This window comes from Talpa europaea (assembly GCF_964194135.1).
Source record: "Talpa europaea genome assembly, chromosome: 7".
Lineage (NCBI taxonomy): Eukaryota > Metazoa > Chordata > Mammalia > Eulipotyphla > Talpidae > Talpa > Talpa europaea.
The window spans coordinates 985,844-1,008,035 of NC_140074.1; the positions used below are offsets into that span (position 1 = coordinate 985,844).

The 22,192-nt window shown below is 68.9% G+C and overlaps 1 protein-coding gene across 3 annotated transcripts in view; it reads right to left on the reverse strand.

Moving 5' to 3' along the window:
- Window positions 1–22,192, reverse strand: part of COL5A1 (collagen type V alpha 1 chain) — a gene marked incomplete at its 5' end in the record, with an annotated part of 77,613 nt that overhangs the window by 1,664 nt on the left and 53,757 nt on the right. For 2 of the 3 annotated variants that reach the window (XM_084238796.1, XM_084238794.1), the window contains 33 exons: window positions 69–302; window positions 2,849–2,917; window positions 4,660–4,772; window positions 5,485–5,740; window positions 6,513–6,566; window positions 6,829–6,864; window positions 7,342–7,395; window positions 7,851–7,958; window positions 8,197–8,250; window positions 8,341–8,394; window positions 8,497–8,604; window positions 9,218–9,271; window positions 9,725–9,778; window positions 10,547–10,600; window positions 10,850–10,903; window positions 11,223–11,330; window positions 11,824–11,877; window positions 12,543–12,650; window positions 12,722–12,775; window positions 13,424–13,531; window positions 13,638–13,691; window positions 14,343–14,396; window positions 14,971–15,078; window positions 15,411–15,518; window positions 16,195–16,248; window positions 16,341–16,430; window positions 17,098–17,205; window positions 17,760–17,813; window positions 19,617–19,670; window positions 20,067–20,120; window positions 20,464–20,508; window positions 21,292–21,345; window positions 21,473–21,517. In XM_084238796.1, coding sequence (XP_084094922.1) covers window positions 69–302; window positions 2,849–2,917; window positions 4,660–4,772; window positions 5,485–5,740; window positions 6,513–6,566; window positions 6,829–6,864; window positions 7,342–7,395; window positions 7,851–7,958; window positions 8,197–8,250; window positions 8,341–8,394; window positions 8,497–8,604; window positions 9,218–9,271; window positions 9,725–9,778; window positions 10,547–10,600; window positions 10,850–10,903; window positions 11,223–11,330; window positions 11,824–11,877; window positions 12,543–12,650; window positions 12,722–12,775; window positions 13,424–13,531; window positions 13,638–13,691; window positions 14,343–14,396; window positions 14,971–15,078; window positions 15,411–15,518; window positions 16,195–16,248; window positions 16,341–16,430; window positions 17,098–17,205; window positions 17,760–17,813; window positions 19,617–19,670; window positions 20,067–20,120; window positions 20,464–20,508; window positions 21,292–21,345; window positions 21,473–21,517 — 2,670 coding nt within the window. Of the gene's footprint in view, window positions 1–68; window positions 303–2,724; window positions 2,794–2,848; window positions 2,918–4,659; window positions 4,773–5,484; window positions 5,741–6,512; window positions 6,567–6,828; window positions 6,865–7,341; window positions 7,396–7,850; window positions 7,959–8,196; window positions 8,251–8,340; window positions 8,395–8,496; window positions 8,605–9,217; window positions 9,272–9,724; window positions 9,779–10,546; window positions 10,601–10,849; window positions 10,904–11,222; window positions 11,331–11,823; window positions 11,878–12,542; window positions 12,651–12,721; window positions 12,776–13,423; window positions 13,532–13,637; window positions 13,692–14,342; window positions 14,397–14,970; window positions 15,079–15,410; window positions 15,519–16,194; window positions 16,249–16,340; window positions 16,431–17,097; window positions 17,206–17,759; window positions 17,814–19,616; window positions 19,671–20,066; window positions 20,121–20,463; window positions 20,509–21,291; window positions 21,346–21,472; window positions 21,518–22,192 lie in introns of all 3 variants that reach the window. The other variant, XM_084238795.1, reaches the window with a different exon arrangement.

A 22,192-nucleotide genomic window follows, 5' to 3' on the forward strand; every position in this document is an offset into this window, starting at 1 on the left:
AGCCAGCCCAGCACTCCAGGCAGAGGCCGCGGGGCGGTGGAGGGCTGGGCTGGACCTGGGGAACTCACCGCGCAGCCGTCCACCAGGGCGCGGATGTAGGGGCTGTTGTCGTGGGACATCTCCTCGTCGTTGGAGCCCAGGAAGCGGATGGCCTTGTCATAGCCGCCCGTGGCGGCGTCCTGCCAGGCCACCGACTGGTAGCAGTTGTAGGTGATGTTCTGCTGGGCAGAGGCGCTGAGCAGCCGCAGGAAGGTCATCTGCACCACGCCCACGGGGCTGCCCTCGGCGTCCACGTAGGAGAGCTGTGGGGACAGGGCGCTCAGCGTGGGGGTGGAGCCCGGTCCCTGGAGCCTGTGCTTGCCGAGGCCCACCTGCAGGGAGGGCAGCCTCGCAGCTGCCGCTCTCCTGGGGGCCCCGGCCTCATGTCCTCTGGCCATGTCCTCATGTCCTTTCCTGGCTGCCCCTCTCATCCTGCGGGCTCATTTCACATGCCTCCTCTTCCAGGAAGCCCACCGGGAAAGTGCCCTCATCTACCTAGGGCTGGCTGAGAGTCTCCTGCCTGCCAGCCCAGGCTGCCGGCCCCACCCCTGCTGCAGCCTGGTCTCAGGCCCCCGTGAGCACCGTGGCAGGGCCTGCGTGGACATCCCTGTCATGGGGGCTGGATTATGCTAACAAACACAAACTGTCCGCTGAGCAGTGGGGCAGGCCCACCTGACCTGTGAGACAGTGAGGTCACCCCAGGCAGGAAGCCTCCCAGGGGCCAGGCCGTGTTGCCAAGGGCCAGAGGGCTGGGGTGACCGATGCCCTCCTGGTCAGCATCGGCTGGGCCGTTCCTGCCACTTCTCAGGTGAGCAACCAGGAGACAGAGGGGCCTTCTTGTGGCCTGGGGCTCGGCCTGGCCCGCTTCGGGGGCAGCCTGGCCTGGCTGTGACAGGGCCCTCAGTGCAAGGTCCCTTACTGTCCCACAGCAAACCCTGGGCAGTGGGGCGGGGCTCACCAAGTGCCCACACCAGGCCCTTCAGCTGATGCAGGGCACCCAGGGGCTCAGGTTGTTCTGCACCTCTTGGCAAACACCCTCTTGCTGACCCCTCAATGTGGCAGCCCCCGAAGGCCCTCTCCTCTCGGTCAGACACCCATTGGCCTGGGGGACCGCTGTGTGTCCGGGAAACGAGCAGACCGACATAGGGCCTGAGACCGGCCTTCCACCTGCCCAGCCCGTCCCCAAAAGCCGCGCTGGCACAAGAATTGCCGCTGCCCGCTCTGGGTGCTGCAGGCGGGGGGGCGGGTCCTGCGCCTCGGCCCGGTGGGCCGACCGGGCGGCTCCTGCGGAGGAAGGGGGTACCCACCGGCTGTGTCGGGCGCTCCTCTGGAGGGAGGTGACTGACTCGAGGAAGGAAGCATGCGCAGGGAGAGGCCAGCGGGTGGCGCTGGACACAGAAGGACCTGAGGCCGGCCCGGGGGGTCCAGAGCAAGGGTAGGGGACCCAGAACCCTGGGGAGACCCTGGTCCCCGAGAGGAAGGGTCCCTGAGGCTATCTTCATGTGGTCTGCTGGGCAGAGCCTATTTCTTCCAGAGGGACTGCCACCCCCGCCCCGTCCCTGCACGCTTCATCGAGGGCAGGACCCAACGAGTGGGAGTGTCCGTCCAAGGCAAGAGGCCGCCTGCCCCACAGCACCCCACCCAGGCCGGCCAACCCAGACAGGACAGTGGGAGGGGGCGGCTGGAGGGTCTCCCAGCCTTTCTCAGTGAGGTGCACAGGCTTGGGGCGGGCCTGTGGCCACTGTCCTCCTGGCCACGCCTGTCCACCCAGCCCGAGCACCCGCCCAGGCCCCTCCCTCAAGGGGGCCCTCAGGTCCTTCTGTGTGCCAGCGCGCTGTCCGGGAGGGAGCGGGAAGAGGCCAGGGCGAGGGCAGACAGCAGGAGGCAGAGGCGAGGGGCCCACGTCCAGCCTCCAAAGTCAGGGCCCAGGTGGGTGCAGCCTTCGGCAAGCTGGGAGAGTGGGTGCTTGGGGTCAAGGGCAGGGAGGGCGTGAGGTGTTAACGCAGCCGCCAAGCCTCAAGGTGAAGCTCGGCCTCGGGTGTGGCAGGGCCAGGGCGGCAGGCACATGGCTGGGGACCGGGGGCCGGTACCGGGGGTCACGAGCCCAGAGCCGGTGCAGCCAGGAGGGACGGCCCTCCCTGGGCCACAGAGGACAAGTAGAGCTGACGGAGGGGAGTCGGGGTTTGGGGCCGCACGCAGGGGCCAGCCTGCTCCATCTGGGAAGATCGCACAGGGCGGCTCCTCGCCCGGGGACGCTGGGGACAGCAGTCCACACTGGAGCTGTGGCGTAGGCTCTCGGGCTGACCGGCCTCAGGGACACCCTACTTCCCTCTCGCCGGGGAGACCAAGCTCCTCTGGGATGGGTGTGGCAGGACCAGCGCGGTGGGAGAGGCCGGGACCCGGCCTGGGCACTCCCCGCGGCCTTGGCCCCGTGCAGCCTGCGGGGCGGGGAGACTGGGGTCCTGGAGGAGGCGGGAGGGCGAGTGGCCTGGGTTCCGGTCCGCCTGCCCGCCTGCTAGGCCCTGGCGCCCGCTGTGGCTCCAGGCGCCCTGGATGCCGTCCGGAGTGCCCGGTGGGTGTGGGTGCGGGCGGGCGCTGGGCGCGGGCCGAGCAATGGGCCGGCGCTGACAGGCGTTAGTCATGCAGAGCTGAGCGGCCGCGCGGCCGGCGGGCCGCGCCACTTACCAGGGCCCCTCGCTTGTACTGGCTATACCAGGTGGAGGGCCGCTCTTTGGGCCAGCGGGCCATCTTACTCTGCAAGATAGGAACGGGCGGGCTGAGGACGCCGCGGGGGCCCCGGGCGCCTTACCAGTTTACCACGCTTGAATTCACTGAACCAGGAGCCCGGGGTCTCTTTGGGCCAGGAAGTGATTCTGGCCTAGACACGGCGCAGGCGGGAGAGGGAGAGAAACAGAGACAAGGGTTACTGCCCCTGCCCCGGACGCCGTCCCGCCAGCTCGCCCCGCCGCCCGCTCCCCCACCCTGCCCCGGAGGGACGCCGCCACGCCAGCGCGCCCCGCCCGCCCGCTGCTCCCCAACCCTGCTCCGGAGGCCCAGCCCGCACAGGGCAGAAGCCGCCACCACCGTGAAGAACCGCAGCGGGAGCGGCCGGCAGGTCCCGGAGGGTCTGGGTGATGCTCAGGGTGACGCTGGGGGTGGCGGGGAGCAGGGAAGGGGGTGAGGGGGCGTCCTCTCACCTGACCCTGACTGCTCTGGGGGGGTGTGTGTGGGGTGCCCTCCTGGGGACAAGTGGCCCGGGGGGTGCCCCCTGGGAGCACCAGGAGAGCCTAGGGTGTCGCAGCAGCAGACTCGTCAAACGAAGGTGCTGCTGCCCCCTTGGCGTCTGCTCTCTGCAGGGCCCAGGCTGCAGGCCCAGGACGGCCTAGCTCAGAGTAAGCTGTGGAGTGAGTGGGGGTGAGGGGGGACAAGCGGGGGGTGAGCGGGGTGCCCCTCCAGGAGGCCTGTCGCTGGGCCCGCGAGTCCCCCGCTCCGAGCGCAGAAGCCGGGGTGACTGTCCGAGTGGAGGGCCCACTCCCAGCAGTGCTGAGGAGACCGGGCCGGACTCGAGCCGGGAAAGCAGATGAGGGGTCCCCGGGAGGGGGCAGGCATCTGCCCCAACAGCCCCTTACTGTGCGCTAGGTCCCGAGAGCCCACTGGGGCACAGCCCACCTTCTGCTGCCCGTGGTGGGCTCGGTGTCAGGGACACTTGCGGCTCCACCCCCTCGGCCGCCCGGGAAGGGCTCTGTTTGCCGAGGGCAGTGGCCATGGCGGCCCCAGCCCCAGGCTCCAGCACCCGGACCAGAGCCTGCCCTGCAGGGTGACAGGACCGAGGCCCCAGGGACCCGCTGCCCCCGGTGAGGATCATGGCATGTCACAGAGGGCCGGGACGGGGCCTGCTGGGCTGGAGACTGTGGACCCCGGCTAAAGGGTCCAGTTAGACCTGGTCCCCCTGCTGGGTCCAGGGCCAGTACAGCCCGGCCTCCATGCACATGCCCACCACGCACGCCCACCACGCGGTCACGTGCCGTCACACCCCATCGCACGTGCTGTCCACACCCCGCTGCACACGCCATCCACACCTCCTGCACATGCTGCCTACACCCCCGCTGCACATGCTGTCTACACCCCCGCTGCACACACTGTCCACACCCGCTGCACACGCCGTCCACACAGTCACCACGGCAGCGAGCGCTTCAACGAGCACAGCCAGCAGCGTCTATGGCAGTGTCCCGGGCCAGTCTCGATGAACGAGACCCTCCCTCAGCACAGCCCTGCACGGACAGCTTTATGGAGCAGGCTTTTGCGGGGAGACTCGGGAGGGCCTCGGGAGGGGGCAGCTATGGAGACGCAGGAAAGCCGCCTGGGGCCGGGGCGCCGTCCTCTCTGCTGCCCCCAATCCCACCAATGGGCCTCAGGTGGCCTGGGCGGGACCCCGGTCACTTAGGGAGGACCTGGGCAGGCAGGGCGGAGATGCCCGCTGGGAACATCTTCTTAAGGTCGGTCTCTGGGGGAGAGCCCTCAGCTTTGAAACTGAGCAGCCTCTGGTTTTCATTCTCCCCGGGAAACGCCACCGCTGGCCGGCCTGTGAGAGGCCCCCGGCCGTGAGGGGTGCGGACTCACCCCCTCCGACTTCTTGTCGGGGAAGACGCAGGTGGCCCCGCCGCCCGTGAAGTTGCAGTAGACTTTGAAGGAGTCCCCGGAGCAGCCTTGGTTGGGGTCGACCCAGTATTCACCTGCACCGCCGAGACGGGGGACCGGTTAGTGGGACTGCCCGGACACCCTGTCCAGCCGAGGACATGCGAGGGAAGGGCCACCAGAGGGCAGCCAGGCCCATGGAAGCCTGGACGTCCATGCACGGGGTGGGGGGCAATGGCCAGAGCCACGGTGACCCCCCTCCCACAGGGGAGGCCTTCACGCTCCCCTGGGGAACCGGGAAGGCCGGTGGCTTCAACCCCGTAGGGGCAGCGCCCCTAACCGGGACGGCAGAGTCTGTGTCTCAGTGATGTCGAGCCAAGGCCTGCGCTTCTGGCCCCCCAACCCCAGCATGGCGCTGGGCCCCAGCGGGCAGCGCCTCCCGGGCTTGCCTGAGGGCTCACCCTCTCTGCCCTCCCGGCTCGGGGCTAGGGCCTCACACCCTTCAAGATGGGGATCGGGCTCAGGGGAAAGCAGCTACTGGCCAGGTGACAGCTGGGTCCAGACCAGACCCACCTCTGAGCAACCTCAAAGCCTTGACCTCACCCTGATCTGCCAGCACCACGTCACCTCCCACGCCAAAGCCCTCTCGGCTTAGAGGGGGAGAGGCCCGTGGCCCCTGTGCAGACCGAGCACGGAGGCCCAGTGAGGCTGGCCTACCTGCCCCCTCCCCTGTCCTGGGACTCCATTCTGGGCCCTGTCGCAGGGCCCCCACGCTGTCCCCTCCACCCGCCCTGGGCCCCGGGCCCCCACCGTCTGGGAAGTCGGGGTGGCAGAGCTGCAGGTCCTTGCAGGTGCGGGCGGGGTTCTGCTGGGTGCCCAGCGGCCGCTTCATCTGCTCGATCTCTAGCTTCAGGGAGTTGAGCGAGCCGAACACCTCCTCCATGCCGTCCGCGTAGTCCACGTAGCTCTCGCTCTCCGCCTCGTCCAGCAGCTGGCTGGCGTCAATGTTCCGCCGCGTCCGGGACGCCTGGATCGGCAGGGGCTGGATGACCTCGCCCGGGGGGCCCTGCAGAGAGGAGGCGGTGCGGAGGAGGGATGGGCGACAGGGCAGACGCAGCTCTGCAGCCCGGCCGAGTCTCCCGGGCCCAGCTTCCTGGGCTGGCGACGCCCGTCCACCCAGCACGGGTTCTTCTCTTTCCCGCCTCCGGGCCTTCCACGCTCGGCCACCGCCAGGCCCGGGGCACCAGCCTCAGGACCAGCTGTCGTGGTGCCCGCCCCGGCCCTCCCGCCTCCCAGCCTCTGGTGGGCCCGATGTCACCTCGCTGCACCTCTGCAGCCGAGCCCGGGGCTGCACACAGTGGGGCCGCGGCAAAGCCACGGACGTTGTGTCAGGAGGTGCCAGCCAAGGGCAGCACAGAGGGGAGGGGCTGGCCGCAAGGCGCCCCAGCTCCACCTGCACCGCAGGGCGAGCCCCCAGACACACACACTGCACACACACACGAGCACACGTGCAATACACCCCACACTGCAACAAGACACACGCATGTGAGTACACACATGCACACGTGTACACACAAACTCATGCACACACGAGTACACGCAGACCACCCACCCCAGCTGTGCCTGCTCCCTGCCACAAACCGACCTTGCGGGCACAAGGTCAGCAGCCACAGGCGGGCAGGCTAACACCCCCCGCTCCCCCCCACCTCCCTGCACAGGCCCCGCCCCCCGAGACACCAGGCTGGGAAGGTCTGGACGCCACCTTCACAATCAGGCTTCCCAGGGCCCCCTGGTGCCAGCAGGACCCACCCTACTTGCCAGTCTTCAAGCCCACTTACCGGGGGACCAGGGGGTCCTGGGTGGCCTGCCTCACCCTTGGGGCCGGTTGGACCCTGGGGACAAAGAACAGCCCTGGTCACGCGGCGCGAGGTGATCGAAACCCGCCGGGGCTAGAGTGTCCGGGCCTCCGTGCAGAGGCGGGGCGCACGGGCAGATGCCCCAAGACGGGACAGGAAGGCAGGGGCCAGGCAGGAGCAGAGACCCCAGAGCCGTGTCCCAGACGGCCCGGGCAGGGGCTGGGGGCAGCTGCCAGCGCAGGGGAGGAAGGGCCAGGGCGGGCGTCATCCCGGAGGCCACCCAGGCCACACCACTTACCGAGGAGCCCTTAGCACCTTTGGGGCCAGGAGGACCCTGTGGGGGCAGAGGGCAGAGCATCAGCCACGGGCGATCCCACCTGGCACCCCCTCTGACCCACACCCTCGGCCGGCCGCTCCCACAAGTCTCTCCGGGACCTCGGCGGCCGCAGACCCGGGAAGGGCGAGGGACTCAGGCTGGGGGGTCTTTGGCGTCGTGGGTCCCCTTCTCGCTAGGGCCGGCCTGACCTGGCTCGTGTGGAACCAGGGTTGGGAGCTGGGTGCCCCCCAAATGCCTGCTGTCAAATGTCAGTACCCAGAGAGGCGTCTCCCCGCCTCTCCTGCCCCCTCAGGAAACCAGGAGCCGGGACCCCACTCTCAGCCCTGAGGCTGAGAACCCCGAGGCCCAGCTGGCAGCGAGTCCACCTGGAGGCGCTCGCCTTGACTCCGCCCGACTCCGCAGCTGCGGGCTGGGCCCAGGCCAGCTGCACCCCCCGCCGCCGGGACGCCCCGACCCAACTCCGCAGATACGCACCGGCAAGCCTGGGAAGCCCGGGGGGCCGATGGGGCCCGAGGGACCAGCGATGCCCTGCGGGGACAGAAAGCAGGGGTGGGTGGCAGCGTCCGATCACCTCACTCTCCTCCCTGTCCCTCCCCACGCCCCAGCTCTGCCGCCCCACCCCACACCCCCGCCGGGGATGCGCATGGAGACCCCCTTCCAGGGCCCGGACTTGGAACTAAGAGGCAAAGGCCTGGCGTGGCCCCTCTGGCCATTTTCCGCTGTTGGTGGGACCCGCAGAACAGCCCTGGGGCGAGTGCGCGGATGCCGCCGCGTGTCCGTCCTGCCAGCCTCGACACGGGCTGTGCACACGGGCCGCACTCGAGCCCCTGGGGTCTCGGCCAGCTGGGGGCACAGGCCCGCCTGCCCCCACCAGCGCCCGGGCCCGCTCAGAGTCAGGGAGTCCTGGTCCGTGCGGGCAGCTCTTGGGTGTGGGGTCTCCAGGGCCCCCGCCGGGAGGGGCTGAGCGGGGCCGACTCACGTACCTGCTCTCCCTTGGGGCCGGAGGAGCCCTGGGGGCCGGGGAGCCCGCGGTCGCCCTTTTCGCCCTGTTCACCTGGGGGCCCGATGAGTCCGATCAAGCCGGGGTGGCCCTGTGGGACAGGAAGTGCGCGGAGGCGCGTGTGGGTCCTCACGGCAGCCACCGGGCCACGGCGGGCGGCGCACCCACGCCCCGGCAGCAGCCAGACAGGACAGGCCCGAGCCACAGGCGGGAGGGCTCCCGAGGCCCGGCACGTCCCGCCCGGCCCCTGGCGCCCCGAGTACGGCTGGGCGTGAAGCCGGCGTGAGCAGGGCCCGAGCCACAGCTGAGGCACCCGAGGCCCATCTTACCTTTTCTCCTTTGGGGCCAGAATCTCCTTTGAGGCCAGGGAGCCCTGGGGGGCCCTGTGGGTGGCGGGGAGCAGGATCAGAGTTCTCACCCCCATATCTACCCTCCCTAGCCCCCAGGAGAAGCTTGGGGAGAACATTACTCACCAGGGGGCCGGGGGGCCCATCGGGGCCTGGAGATCCCGGGAGGCCTTGTTCACCCTGAAACATGGTCGACCCTCAGGGTGAGCCCCACTGCAGCCCGCCCCGGCCCCACACCCAGTCCCCCCCTCAGCTGCCCCCCAGGCCTCCCGGTCCACTCACCACGGGGCCGGGGATGCCTCTCAGGCCATCGGGGCCCGGCTTGCCAGGGGCCCCCTGGGGGCCGATGGGGCCAGTCTTCCCAGGAGGGCCTTCCAAGCCAGCTTCTCCCTGCGGGAGGACAGAGCGGGGTCCGGTCACCCTGGCCCAGGACCACTGCTCAGAAGCCCCAGATGCCCCCAGATATCTGGGGTCTGCCCAGAACGCTCCCACCGTCCTTAGGGAAACTGCCCACCAGTTCTCCATCCTGCTCACGGCCGTGGCCACTAGACTCCCAGGAGCCACGATTCCACCACCAGGCGGGTCACTGCCCCTGGGGTCACAGGCAGCACGGGCACATGGTGCAGGGGGCCCGGCCAGCCCCACCTGAGCGGGCAGAGGCGCCTGGCGCCGGCGGGCTCCCCCATCACCCCCGGGAGAACGCCCAGGTGCCAGCTGCTCCCCCAGTGTCCCTTCTCCCCTGTGCCCCTTCTCCCCACTCCCCAGGTGGGGCAGCCAAGGGGTGGCCGGGTCCAACCCCAGGCCCTCAGGCCGGCGGACGGTGGCACTGAACCAGGGGCCCTGGTGCCCGAGGGCCAGGCCACGCTGCCTGCCTTCCGGGGACAGTGCCCAGGTCCAGGCTAGAGGCTGCCCTCCGCCTGCTGGCTTCCCTGTGCCCACCCTTCCCGCCCAGCGCTCACCACGCCGCTCTGCACCGGGAGAGCCACGCAGGCCAGGGCCCTACCTTGGCGCCTTTCTCCCCCTGTCTGCCTTCAGGGCCTGCGGGGCCGGGGGGACCCTGCGACAGACGAGAGAATAGGGTGAGTTGGTGCAGCTGGGGGAGATGGGTGGGCGGGGGGGGCGCGGCCAGCGAGGCATCCCCGCCATTCTGGACCCCTGGAGATGCCCAGGGCCCCTTTCCTGGGCTGCCTACCAAGCAGCCCGCTTACTGGGGAGCAACAGAGCGCTGTCATTCCGTGCCAAGAACCCCCTGAGTCTGGCTGGCTGGCCAGAAGGGGGGCCCAGGGGAAAGGATCTCTGGCCCGTGTTCTCCCCACGAGAGCCTTTCGACAGCCGCTCCCCCAAGTGGACCCGCAGGGCTGCCATGTGACATGTGACAACGCGGAGGATGGGCTTCAAACACGGAAGTGGCTGCGAGCCCGGGGGGCCCCCCGTGAGGGAGGGGGCAGAGCAGGCACCACAGAAAGGGCGTGAGGCTGAAGCCAGGCAGAAAGCCGGCAGGTCAACTCACCCTTTTTCCTGGAGGCCCAGAGGGACCCGGCTCACCGGTCGGGCCCGGGGACCCCTGGAGTGGGAGAAAGAAGGGGGGCCGGCGTCAGGGCTGGCAGGTTGGCCCGTGGGCCTGTTTCCATCCATCCCCGCCAGCCCTGATGCGCCCCTGGTGGAGCTGGCGGGAAGGCCTCTGGGGAGGGCAGTGGCACCTGCCTAGGCCCCCACACTCGAGAACGCTTGCCCACGTGGAGGGAACGCCCTGCCAGTCTCCACAACCTGCCACTCGACACCGGCTCAGCCTGTGGCCTGCACGCCCCCAGGGGTGGACCCCGGGCCCGGAGGGCACATGCAGTCCAGGTGATGGGCCTGACAGCTCCCCGGGGGCCTGGCCAGAGCCGGTGCCCCCGAGCCAGCGTCCCTGAGCCTTCTCTGCTCACCAAAGCAGGGAAGCCGGCCACGCCTGGGCCAGAGCCCGCAGCCGGCAGCCGCTGCAGGGTTGGGGCAGGACAGGTCAGGCAGGGACGTGAGGACGCGAGGGTCATCCCCACAGGCAGTCCCACCCTGGCCCGGTCCACCCCAGAGTGCCCTCTTGACTTGAAGTAGCATGCCCTAACCCCAAGGTCAAGGGTAAGGCCAGGTCTGCTGCGAAGGGGCCTCCGGGGGAAGAGCCGAGGCAGCATGAGCTGGTCAGGCAGGAACACAGGGAACCCCATGGCCAGGGGGCCGCGGACACCCCGGGGCTCGGGGCACCCCTCCTCCCGGAGGAGCACTGGCTTCCAGCAGCCCCCAGGGAGCGCTCCCGCTCTGCTGTGTCAGGACCCCCGGAGGTCAGGGGACTCACCGTTTGCCCGGCTTCACCATCATCTCCTTTGTCACCAGGGGGACCATCTTGACCCTGTGGGGACAAAAGCGGGGTCCTTCTGCCACCGGATGGCACCCCAAGATGACAGGTGCCCAGTGTGTCCGTCCCCAGCCCCTTCCCAAAATCAAGACCCAGCCAGTGGGAGGCGCCCTCGAAGCCTTTCTCCATCTGATCTCAGCTCGGGGCTACCGGGACCCCACGGCACCCAGGGAGGATCCACACAAAGGACAGCGGAGCCAGACGGGCTGGCAGGGACAGGTGGGGCGAGGGCCTGGCACCTACCGCGGGGCCGGGCTCTCCGGGGGGGCCGGGATCTCCAGGGAAACCGACCGGGCCCTGGAAAGAAGAGGCACGCCTGAGCCTGCACACCCCGGCGCTGCCGCGCGGCTTCCTTTCACCTTCCAGAACGTTCTGACCACCCCATGCCACGGTGCGCCCTGCAGCCGGGGCGTCCTTCAGGCCGCACAGCCAGCCTGGGGGCAGCGGCTGGGGCCAGCCCTGTCCTCTGCAGCTGGAGCTGAGGCCAGACCCGGAGCTTCTAGGAGGTGCTGCCCGGGAGCCCCTCCAGACCCCACCCCGCACACGGCCCCCTCAGGTGCCCCCCCACCCCCCGCGGCGCAGCCGTGCGCCCAGCATGACACCTCGGGCTACTCACGGGGCTTCCTTTGGGCCCGTCGTCTCCGGGAGGGCCTTTGGGTCCAGGGGGTCCAGCAGCACCCGAAGGTCCCGACTCGCCCTTCTCTCCCCTCTCTCCTTTGGGTCCCTGGAGGGCACAGGCTGCGTCCTCAGAGCCAGCCTCCGAGGCTGGCCCTCACGTGCAGGGCGTGCTGCCCTCCTCAGGCGAGCGACTGGATGAGGGGCCTTCACCCAGCCGCCCTCTGTGGCCCTCGGGCCGGGAGCAGCCTCCTGGCCCCAAGTACCCGGGGCCTGTGATGTGCCCGCCAAGGCTGCTCTCCTGCCGACCAGCCCCCTGGACAGTGGCCTGGGCGAGAGCCCACACCCCGACAGAGGAGCACCCTTTGGCCACGATGGGCACTCATGGCTGCCGCCTGTGCACTCGCACATAGCCGTGCACACCCGCACACATGCACACGCACACACGCACACATCTGCGCACACACACACCCCTGCCACGGCCCTTCCTCGAGTGACGTGGGCACAGGGTCCTGACTCCCATTTCCAGGGAGGGAGAGCGAGGCCGAGCGGGGGCCTCCAGCCCAGCATCCTCACTTGCACAGCCCCCACGCCGCACTCACCGGGGGGCCCCCTTCTCCGGGAAGGCCAGGGTCTCCAGCTTCGCCAGGCTCTCCCTGAGGAGGAGACAGGTGGTCACATCAGGGGACACGTGGCCGCGCCAGCACTAGTGCATCCTCCTTGACCTCAGGCCCGGGTATGGAGCCACCGCCTCTGACCACTCAGGGCAGCAATGGACACATGAGGTGTTTGGTGTCCCTGGGGGCTCCAGGCGAGGCTGGTGGGGGGCATGGGGAGGCAATGCAGGGGGAGAGCGTCCTGGCGGGTGGTGGGGATGGGGGCTAGGGCAGCCCCGGGGTGTTAGGGACAGGGGCTGGGGCTGGGGCAGGTCCCGCGGGGCCAGCGAGGGGGGACCCTGCAGCACCCCAGTGCCTGCCCTTGGCTGAGTGTTTTCATTTTCATGCCGTGAAACATGAACAGTGACAGAAGATTTCTTTCAAGTTAGTGGACTGACGTTATAAAGAAAGTTCCAGAAACGGCGTGTGGGGGATGCTAGTGGGGGGTGCACACCCCAGTCCCTTCTTTTATCCTGAGGCACCAGGGTGCATCACAGGGGTGCAGGCGGCAGGGGTCAGGGCACCCCCGCAGGGTCTCCCCTCTGTGCACACCCAGACAGCAGCCCCGCCCCACCCCGCCCCGCAGGCTCCATGGACGTAGCTGGACAGATGGACACCCTGGGGCCCCTCGCACACACCCTCGCCCTGGAGCACAGGGGCCTCACCTTCTCTCCCACAGCACCAGGATTGCCTATGCCACCGGGGGGGCCTTGAGGCCCGTCAGCACCTGGAGAGCCCGAGGGTCCTCGGGGGCCAGGGGGGCCGGGGGGGCCCTACAAGATGGAGAGCATGAGCACAGAGCAGCAGCCACCACCACCCAGCCCGCCGCCCCGGGCACACTTACCATCTGGCCCACGTCCCCCGTCTCCCCCTTCTCGCCTGGGGGGCCCGGCAGGCCCTGTGGGGAGGGAAGCGGAGAAGCTCATGGGTACACGCTGCCCACCGTCTCTGCCCACGCCCCGGCAGGGCACCCAGGGCTGGCACCGCTGCCTCACACGAGGGCGAGGCCACCCCCCACGCACCCAGACTCAGCCCATGGGGTGACCAGGCTTGCGCAGAGGAGGGCAGTGCCCCCGCGTCCCCCACATGGGCCGGGCAGCCAGCATCTGGTGAGGCCCCGGAAGGGACGTCATGCTTCCCACAGCGACGAGGGAAAGGAGGGCATGTCACAGAGTCGGGGTGTGGGAGGAGGAGGGGGAGCTGGTCGCACCCCGCAGGGCGGTGTGATCCCAACTTTGCAAAAAATAACATGGCACATGGGCGTGAAGGCGGGGTGTGGAAATGCACAGCTGAGGCGGGCGCTGGGGGGCACGGAGGGCCCCTCTGATTTGTTTTCTCCTGAGTAATCAGGTTTCCCCAGCATTTCTGACAAGCGGGGGTCTGCACCACCGGTCAGGGTGATGTGCAGCGAGGCCAGGCTGGGGGGTCCCCTGGAGGCCCTGGGGCCTGGCCTTCACACCTCCGTCTCAGAAAGGCGGGAGGGAGGGGAGAAGTGGGGAGCACAGGAGGCTCACCCCATTGATGCCACCCACCCGCCCATCCTTACCTGCAGCCCCACAGGCCCAGGGGGCCCAGGGAAGCCTCTGGAGCCTTCATCCCCTTTCTGCCCAAAAAGGCCCTGCTGGCCCCGAGGGCCCGGCTCCCCGTCCGCTCCCTGCAGGAGACATGAGGTGGGTGCGGGCCCCTGACCGGAACCCCCAGAGGAACCCCCCAGCTCGGGGACCAGGCCTCGCTGAGGGCCGTGAACCGCAGGTACTCACAGAGGGGCCGGGCTGTCCAATGGGGCCCTGCGGCCCTGTGGGCCCAGGCGGACCCTGTGGGAGACACAAACGCCGCGTCCCGAGTCACAGTGAGGCCGGCGGGGCAGACACGCACGCGCCCCCTCTGCCCTCGTGTGCCTCCACGGACCCTGCGCCCTGGCATCCTGTGGGTGCACTGCAGGCTGGGTCACTGGCCCCCGGCATCCTCCTAGCCCCCCAAAACCTTGACGCGGGCCGAGGGGCCCTACTGGTAAAACAGGCTCAAGGTCAGGTAGTTGGTCCTGGCTGGGCTCCCACAGGGGGACAGCATGGGGGGTGGGAGGGCACAGGAGTACGGGGGGCAGACGGGAGGAACGTGGGACCCGGAGCCCCAGGAGGGCCTGATGTGCAGAGACGGGGGACAGGGCGCTCGCGAGAGCAGGTGTGTCTTTAAGAGAGGGAAACTCTGGCTGAGCCGCGCCTGTCACCGTCTGCCCTCTGCGCCGGAAGCCTGGTGTCTGCGGAACAGGCCTCGGGGACCAGAGTGCCCGCCTGACTGGACGCACCTGTGACGGCGCCTGCCCACGTGTGACCACCACGGAGCCACATGTGGGCAGACACACACGCACACACGGTCACACGCACACAGGAGGGAGAGCCCGAGGTCCCGTGACTCCTGGGACGGCCCGTGGCAGTGCCCCCGCCCTCCCCCGCCACCCCGCTCACCTGTTCGCCTTTGTCCCCTTTGCTGCCCTTCTGTCCAGGCTCCCCGATCTCTCCCTGCGGAAGGTGGGGGCCATCAGTCCCGCCCCGGCCAGCCCTCCAAGAAAGCCATCCCATCTGCCGCCGGGTGCCGCACACCGGCCTACGAGACAGCCCGTGACGCGAGACGGGCCTCGGCACCGATCACGTGGTAAGGACCACAGTGGAAATGTCACGTGACAGACTGGACGCCCTGACGCCAGAGCGACAGCCCAGCCCTGTGCTCTGAGGCCGTGGGTCGGGCTCCGCAGGCCCTGAGGTGACAGTCACCAGGTGACAGTGGGACGTGTCGCCCGATCACCGCGAGAGCTCGTGAGGCGCGGCTGCCTGCGCCGTCTCCCTTGCTGAAGTCCCGGGCGGCAGCTGGAGTCAGCGCCCCTCTGGGGGAAGGGCACCCAAGCGCGAGGCCGCACGCAAAGCCTCTTAGGGCAACTCAGGGAGCAGCACCAGAGCCTCACGGGCAGGCGCGGTGTCCCGAGCAGGCGGGGATGCTCAGCCAGCGGCTGGGACCCCACAGCCAGGCGCAGGTGGGCAGGGCTGCTGTCCCTGCTGTCCCACCTGCCCACCTGCCAGCCGCGCTCCGCCCTCTCACCTTGTCTCCGTCTTCTCCAGGGGGACCCACGGGGCCGGCTGGACCCGGGAGCCCCACGGGACCCTGCAGGCCATCGCGGCCCGCTGGGCCCTGGGGGCCCTTCTCGCCCTGCAGGAGAGAGAGGACCAGGTCAAACCGCTGCCTGTGGGAGCAGCCACGTCAAGGGGCCGGGGGAGGCGGGAAGGACCTGAGGGGCGGGAGCCGAGGAGGGGAGCGAGCGGGTGGGCGGGAGGAGGTGCGTCCCTCTCCTGTGGCCGTCCACCGTGGCACCCCAAGTCTGGCCCAGATCAAGTCCACAGCCACGTCTCCAGGGGCCCTGACCCGCCCGCACACGTGGAACATGGCAGAGGGACAGGCTGGCCTTGCTGCCACTCCCTGGCCAGCAGAGGGGCAGGGCCAGCTGGGCAGACGCGGGACCCGGCGCCTCCAGCCATACTCACAGGTGCTCCTTTCTCCCCGGCCGGCCCTGGGGGTCCCTGGGGTCCGGGTCTCCCTGGAATTCCGATGGGCCCAGCGGCACCAGCCGGGCCTCTCTCCCCCGGAGAGCCCTGGGCGGGGCGAGAAAAGGTCAGAGGCTGGGATGTGGCTCCCCAGGGCCTTCCTCAGCAGAAGTGATGGGTCTGGCCTCTGGGGGCCGTGTCGGGTCCTCTAGCTTTCCCACTCCCGTAATCCCAAGCACACGTCCGTGCCCCCGAGCACCCGGAGGAAGCCTCTCAGGGGCTCGTCTGGGCAGCCTCCTGAGGCCTTGCCCTTGCCCCTGGGGTCCCCCGCCAGAGAGCTCTGTCCTCTGCGGGCTAGTGGCCTGCCCTGCCCTGCCCTGCGGGCGACACACGCCAGCCTCCTGGGGCTCCCGGCCCCAGTGCCGAGGCTTCAGGCCTCTCTCAGCCAGAATGTTCCCATCGGGAGGGGTCACTTCATTTAGTGGGCAGCAGGTGAGACCCACAGGCCACCCCACAGGGGACAGCCACCACCAAGCAGCCCATGGGCCCGGGCGGCCTGGCTGTAAGTCTGAGCTCGGAGTGGCAGGGCCCAGTGCTCCCTGCACAGACCGCCCCCCAACCCCACATCCCTCACAGGCCTGCCCTGTTACCAGTGGGTGGCCAGTGGGACCCGCTGCCCACACCCCTCACACGGCCACCTCCACCACAACCTCCACACACCCACGGGCCCCAGGGGGGCTCTGGGGGCGATGGGACTAGGGTCCCCGGGGCCTGCACCACTCACCGCGGGGCCTGGTGGGCCAGGGGGGCCCTCGCTGCCCTTCAGTCCAAGTGCTCCCTGCAAGGCAACGAGAATGCAGTGAGGGGCAGCATGAGGGGGCGCTGGGCCTTGCTGGGCCTTGCCCGGGCCTCCCCGCTGGCCACACTCACCACTGGGCCTGGGAGCCCGCGATCCCCGGGGAAGCCGCGTAGCCCGGGAGGACCGTCTTTCCCCGGGATGCCGGCGGGGCCTGGGTCACCCTGAAATCAGAACCGGCTCAGGCTGTCTGGGTCCAGCACCAGACCCAGGGAGCTCCTCAGCGAAGCCCGAGCAGGGGCTGGGGCGCCGGCGGGAGCATCTGGGTGTCTGGGGTGTCGGCTGGGGAGGGCTGGGCATCTGGGCCTCAGCCACACACGCGTGTTACCACCTGGCGAGGCAGGGGGCCCCACGGGTGCCCTTTGTGGCGTTTGCCTCTATCAGGCTGCTCTCGTGCGTGGCCCTTCAAAGGCTGAGAGCCTGTGTTTCTCGCCTGCGGCGGAACGAGATTCCGTGGGAATTCCCACCAGTCCCAGCCCCCGCCTGGTGAGCCAGGCCTCCCACAAACAAAGAGGCGCAGCCGGGGGGTGGGGGGGCCGCTCCAAGAGGCGCCTTCTGCTCAGTCCATGTGGACGGGTGCAACATCTATTTCCTGGGCAGCTGGGGTCAGCAGGTCACAGCCCCAAGCAGAAAGTCAAGGGCGGTTTGACCCCACCCCCATTGACCCCCCAGCAGGTCAGCTTAGGTCCCCCTCACACTGGGCGAAAGTGGGGTGAGGCGTGCGGCTGGGGAGCGGGTGGGCCCTGGGCCCGCCATCAGAAGGCCAAAGGAGCACAGCCCCTGCTGGCATGACCCCTAGGAAGCCGACCCGCCTGGAGGCTGGCCACTCACCTTCGTCCCTTCCTTTCCAGCAGCGCCCGGGAGCCCCTGCTCACCGGGGGGCCCCGGAGGCCCCGGGTGGCCACGCTCGCCCATTGGGCCAGTTTCCCCCGTGGGGCCCTGCGGGAAAATCAGTGTCACTCGGGAGCCAGTGACCCTGGCCTCCACCTAGGGACAGCCCTGGCCACAGGCAGAGGCCCTCGCCTGCCCCCCAAACCTCCACACTCCTCTGTGAGTCCTCTCCTTTTGGAAACATCCAGAAAGCACAAGATTGGAGCGAGCTGGGTGTGGCCGCTGCTCAGTCCCTGCCTGCCCAGTGCTTCCCCTGTGGCGAGCGGATGGATGTGATGGGGGACGCAAGGGCCGGGCCCGCGGCAGAGCCGGGCGGACAGAGGCCGCGTTTCCAGACCCCACGGCAGCTGAGGGTCGGCACCACGTCAGGGTCAGGTTTCCCATGACACGGCCATCACCGGGGCCACCTGGTCTGGCCCTCGTGAGCCCAGGCGGCCTCTCCTTTTTCCCGAATGAAGGAAACTCCCTAATGTCCATGAGCTTCGTGTGACCTTGGGCACCATGGTGGTGCCCACACCCTCAGATCCTAGGGATCTGCCCTTCCAGGCTCCTCTCTGCCATGTGGGTGGTGGCACAGGTGCCATGAGCAGGGGCTGTCTCACCTGAGGGCCGACCACGCCGGGGGGCCCTGGAGGGCCGGTCTTGCCTTGAAAACCCTGTGAAGAGAGAGTGGCCTGTGAGAGCCAGGCAGTCCTGGGCCAGGCCCCCGAGCGCGGACGCTCCAGCTCCGACCCGGGGCCCTCTCCCTCTGCACTAATGTCAGGAGGGTGAGGGAGCTGGGCAGTGAGTTCCAGAGGCCACTGGCCAGTGCGGGGTCCGTGCTGAGAGACAGATTTCAAAACCGTTCCTCTCTGCAGTCGCCGAGCGCTTGCTGAGCCGCGGACATTGCGCAGGAGCCACTGGGCTGTTCCCAGAGCCACTAGGTGCAGGGCCCGGCTGAGGCAGATGGTGTGGAAGGCGGGTCCCAGTGTCCACCCCACCAGGACAGCTGCCCGCTGCTTCAGGACAGCAGCTCCCAGGGGTCCGGGCGGGGTGCCCTGGCTGCCGGGGTCACGCCGGAGCAGCCCCTGGCACTGAGCCAGTTGGCCTCGCTGCTTCACAGAACTGCTCGCCCTTCTGAGCACGTGACCAGGGCTTGGTGCAGGCACAATCTGCAGGCCACGGCCGCCAGGTGATGTCCCTCCAGGGGGTTGGGGGACTCGAGTCTGGGGAGCGTGAGGCTGCTCCGAGGCCACGGCGGTGCGGGGAAGAGCACGCAGACCTGCCTGCAGGGCTGATGGGCGGGCGGCGCTGATGGGCCGGCGGCATCCTCTCAGCCCAGCTGGGTCACACACAGCGTGACCACACAGTGTTCTCTGCAGATGGCGCGGGCTTGGCTCGGTGCGCCAGGGCGGCGGAGCTCGGGGGGAGCCAGGGGAGAGGCAGGAAAGGCCCCTGTTTGGTGCATGGCTGAGGGACCCAGCACGGCTGTGGACGGACTCGCCTCCAGCCCTTGCGGGGACCAGTGCTCTGGGCCCCGCCTCGGAGAACGGCTGTGCTCCCGACTTTCAGCCTCCCAGGGAGGCCCTTTCCAGAGGAGGCGCCGCCCTGGCGGCCTGGACAGGCTCCCGGGAGGGGCATCTGCGTGGGGGAGGCGCAAGCCCTGCACACGCAGGCACGGCCAGTCGGCCTCTGCAAGTCTGGCAGGGGAGGGGGCGCGTGGGGGCCTCCAGCTTGTCTCCTCAGGAAGTTGCTCGGAGAGACAGGCAGCGTGGAGACGAAGGGTCTTCATTTTTCTCTATAGATGAAAGAGCGAAGTGACCTCCATCCTCAGGCCCGTGCTCCAGCCCAGCGCACCGGGCGGGCGTAGTTAAGAGGCTTCACCATGACGGGCCACAGGGGACGAGGGCTCCGGAGTGGCAGGTTCGGCGAGCCGGGCTGCGAGTGTCCTCCGTCGGGGTCCCCGGGGCCCTGTGGGGCTGGCCGCTCACCCAGGGCTCCAGCTGGCCGCTTGGGGTGACGAGGAGGTCACCAGGCCATCCAGGCCGTCAGTGTCCAGGCCTGAGCCTCGAGCCCACAGGACAGGAGGCAGGGAGCGACCATATTTGGTGAGATTTTTCCTTCTGCCAAGAGCCACTGTCCATGCCATGCCGACAGGCGGGCACAGCTGCATGGCCACAAGGCTGGCTGGAACCCATGTTGCCCGCACCCCTTGTCCTCACAGCACCGAGGCCAGAGGGTGGGGACAGGCTCGGCGGGCAGTGCCAGCGTGTCCTGAGGTCACGAGGCAGCTGGGGACGACACTGGCTTTCTGGAGGAAGGAGAGGCCGCGCGGTGTCCGGGGCCCTGGCCCTGGCTTTGCATCACCAAGGTTTTAAGTGTGACCTGGAGGACCCAAGCTGCCCTCTGCCCCCCTGGCCAGCCGGGCTCTGGACAGGCAGGCTGACCTGCAGAGGGGACAGCGTCCCCGGCATACTCACCGTCTCGCCTCTCTGTCCAGGGTGTCCCGGGAGCCCATCCTTGCCCGGAGGACCCTGAGGGAGAAGCACAAGAGACGGTCCCTTCGGGCCTGAGGAGCGGGTGCTTTCCCACCCGCGGCTGCACCGGCCCCGAAACTGATCTCACTACGACTGGGGCCGGGTCCAGCCATGGGATCTTTCCAAAAGACAGGGACTGAGGACGTGGGGGGCAGGGGCCAGCAGCTCAGGCGGAGCTCGCCCCGGCCCGCCCCCGACCCCACGCTGGCCGGCCTCGTGTGGCTCTTCACCCCGGCAGCCAGGACACGCACAGGCACCGGCCTGGAGCTCCGTATCGGCCTGATCGAGCTCCCCTCTGGGCGATGGACCGGGGTCTGTGCCCCACCTAACCAGGCCAGAGTGGGCTCAGGCCTCCCTCTCCCGCTGGCTGGCGGGGAAAGAGGCATTACTCACCGGGGGGCCCTTTGGTCCAGGAAAGCCTGTGGGTCCTTGGGGTCCATTGGGTCCCTGGGGGCATAGAGGGGTGGCTGAGAGACAGGCACCCCCTCCCCGGCGGGTGGGCTGGCACAGCCTCTCCTGCCCCAGGGCTTCTCCCCATTTCTTCCGGCCCCCAGAGAGGAGGCAACCAAGGCAGCCCCGAGGAGGCAGAGCTGGCCCCTCATCAGGGGTGACAGCCCAGTTTCCCAGTCTCAGCCCCCCAAACTCTGAGACCAGGCCCAGGTGCATGGCGCCACTGCCTTCAACTGGCAGAAGGGAGCCTGTGCTGGGGAGCAGCACCCACCGCCCCAGGCAGGAATCCCACAGGCAGCCCCGCGGTGGGCGCCCTCTCCCGGCCCGGTCAGGAGCTCACCCGTTCTCCAGGGGGGCCGGCGGGACCGTCACCTCCGGAGTTGCCCTGGGGAGGGGGCAGAGAAGGCTTGTTATCGCTGTTCTTATGATGCTGTTTAATAAAAGTCCTGGCCTGATGCCTGGAACCTCACAGCCTCACCCTGCGGCCCCCGAGGGCCACGCGCGCCTGGCTGACCCTGGTCCCAAGGCCGCCGTGCTCCTGCCTCTGCACCCCGCCGCCAGGAGTGCACCGCCTGGGACAGCGTCCTGCTGCAGACGGGGCCCAGCAACAGTCCGTGGAGATAGGACGAGGGGCACCCCCACCCCAGGACTCATGCAGGGTCCAGGGGGAGACCGACAGGCCTCTGGTTCCTGGGGGCCTGGAGGCTCAACTCAGCGGGCTGGGAGGGCCCTCTCTGAGGGCCTGGCCGGGCAGCAGGGGCATCAGGGCCCTGGGCTGAGGTCCTTCTCCCCAGGGACCCCAGAGAAGAGGGAGCAGGGCTCCAGCACAGGCTGGGACAGGTAGGTCCAGGCTCTCAGCAGGCCAGAAAGAACTTTCTGTAGATTCCTGGCAACGGTTTCATATCCCTGCTCCTGAGAAGCAGGAAAAGCCGTGTCCCTAGCACCGCGTGGGCTTTGTCCACAGGCAGCCGGGCCCTGGGGCCTGCTGGGAGCTGCCCGGCCCTCGATGTGGGCCTGCTCTGCTCTGCCTCACCTGCAGCCGCCGCTCACGTTCACCTAATTTATCTTGAGGGGACTGCGGGGGGCCAGCTCCTTCTTAAATACCCCACAAATATCTTTTTTTCTTTTTCCCAGAAGCATGGCAGCAACAGAGAAGACCAAAGCGTACCTTGGGGCCAGGCTTCCCAGTAATGCCCCGGGGGCCTCGCTCACCCCGCGGACCCTGGACAGGCGGAGAGAAGAGAGGTCAGCTCCAACCCTCCAGATGCCAGCGGCTGCCCCCCCACCCGCGTCCCCTATGGCGTGCTCCCGACTCTGGGGACGGAGCCTCGCGCCCCAAGGGTGGTTACCGTGGGTCCTCGCTGTCCCCGGGGTCCCGGCTTGCCAGGCGTGCCCTGGAACCAGAGAAGAGGGCTGGTCAGTGCCCGGACATGCGGTCACCGCCCTGCTGTGTAGGGCAGGCTGTGAGGCAAGGAAGCAGGACACCCCCCTCCCCCCGGCGCTTCTAGGACATCTCTTGGGGCGAGGGCCCCACGCACGCAGTCACAGGCCCGGGGCCCTGCACAAGGCGGTGCAAACCTGATGCTCTCCCTGGTGGGGGTTTCCTGCTCAGCTGGTCTCCCACCTCAACGGGGCTCCGGCCCCGCCTCCCTTCGCCGTCCTCCCTCCTCCCCCACACCTGCCTGCCTCGCTCCCCTCCTCTGGGGCGGTGGGGGGGGGGGAGGATCGTTATTGCAAGAAGAGAAGAGAGTGAACCCCTTTCATCCATAATTTACTTTTGCTACAGTTAAGAATATTAGCCATTAAATTTTCAACAGGCTCTGCAGACGCGCGAACTTGCAATTTAACGCATAAATCACACATCCGAGAGCCATTTGCTGCTCTAATAGAATTTAGACGCCTTTTGCTGTGGTGCTTTGCATTTTCCAAGCCACGACGACGAGCAAACCCGCTGGATTTCCTCCGGCGCAGAGCCCCAGCGGCTGCCCGGGGAGCCCCCGCCGGCCCCGCCAGGCTCCCACACCCACAGCGGGGGCGGCCCCGGGGTCCTGGCCAGAGGCCTGGGGTGG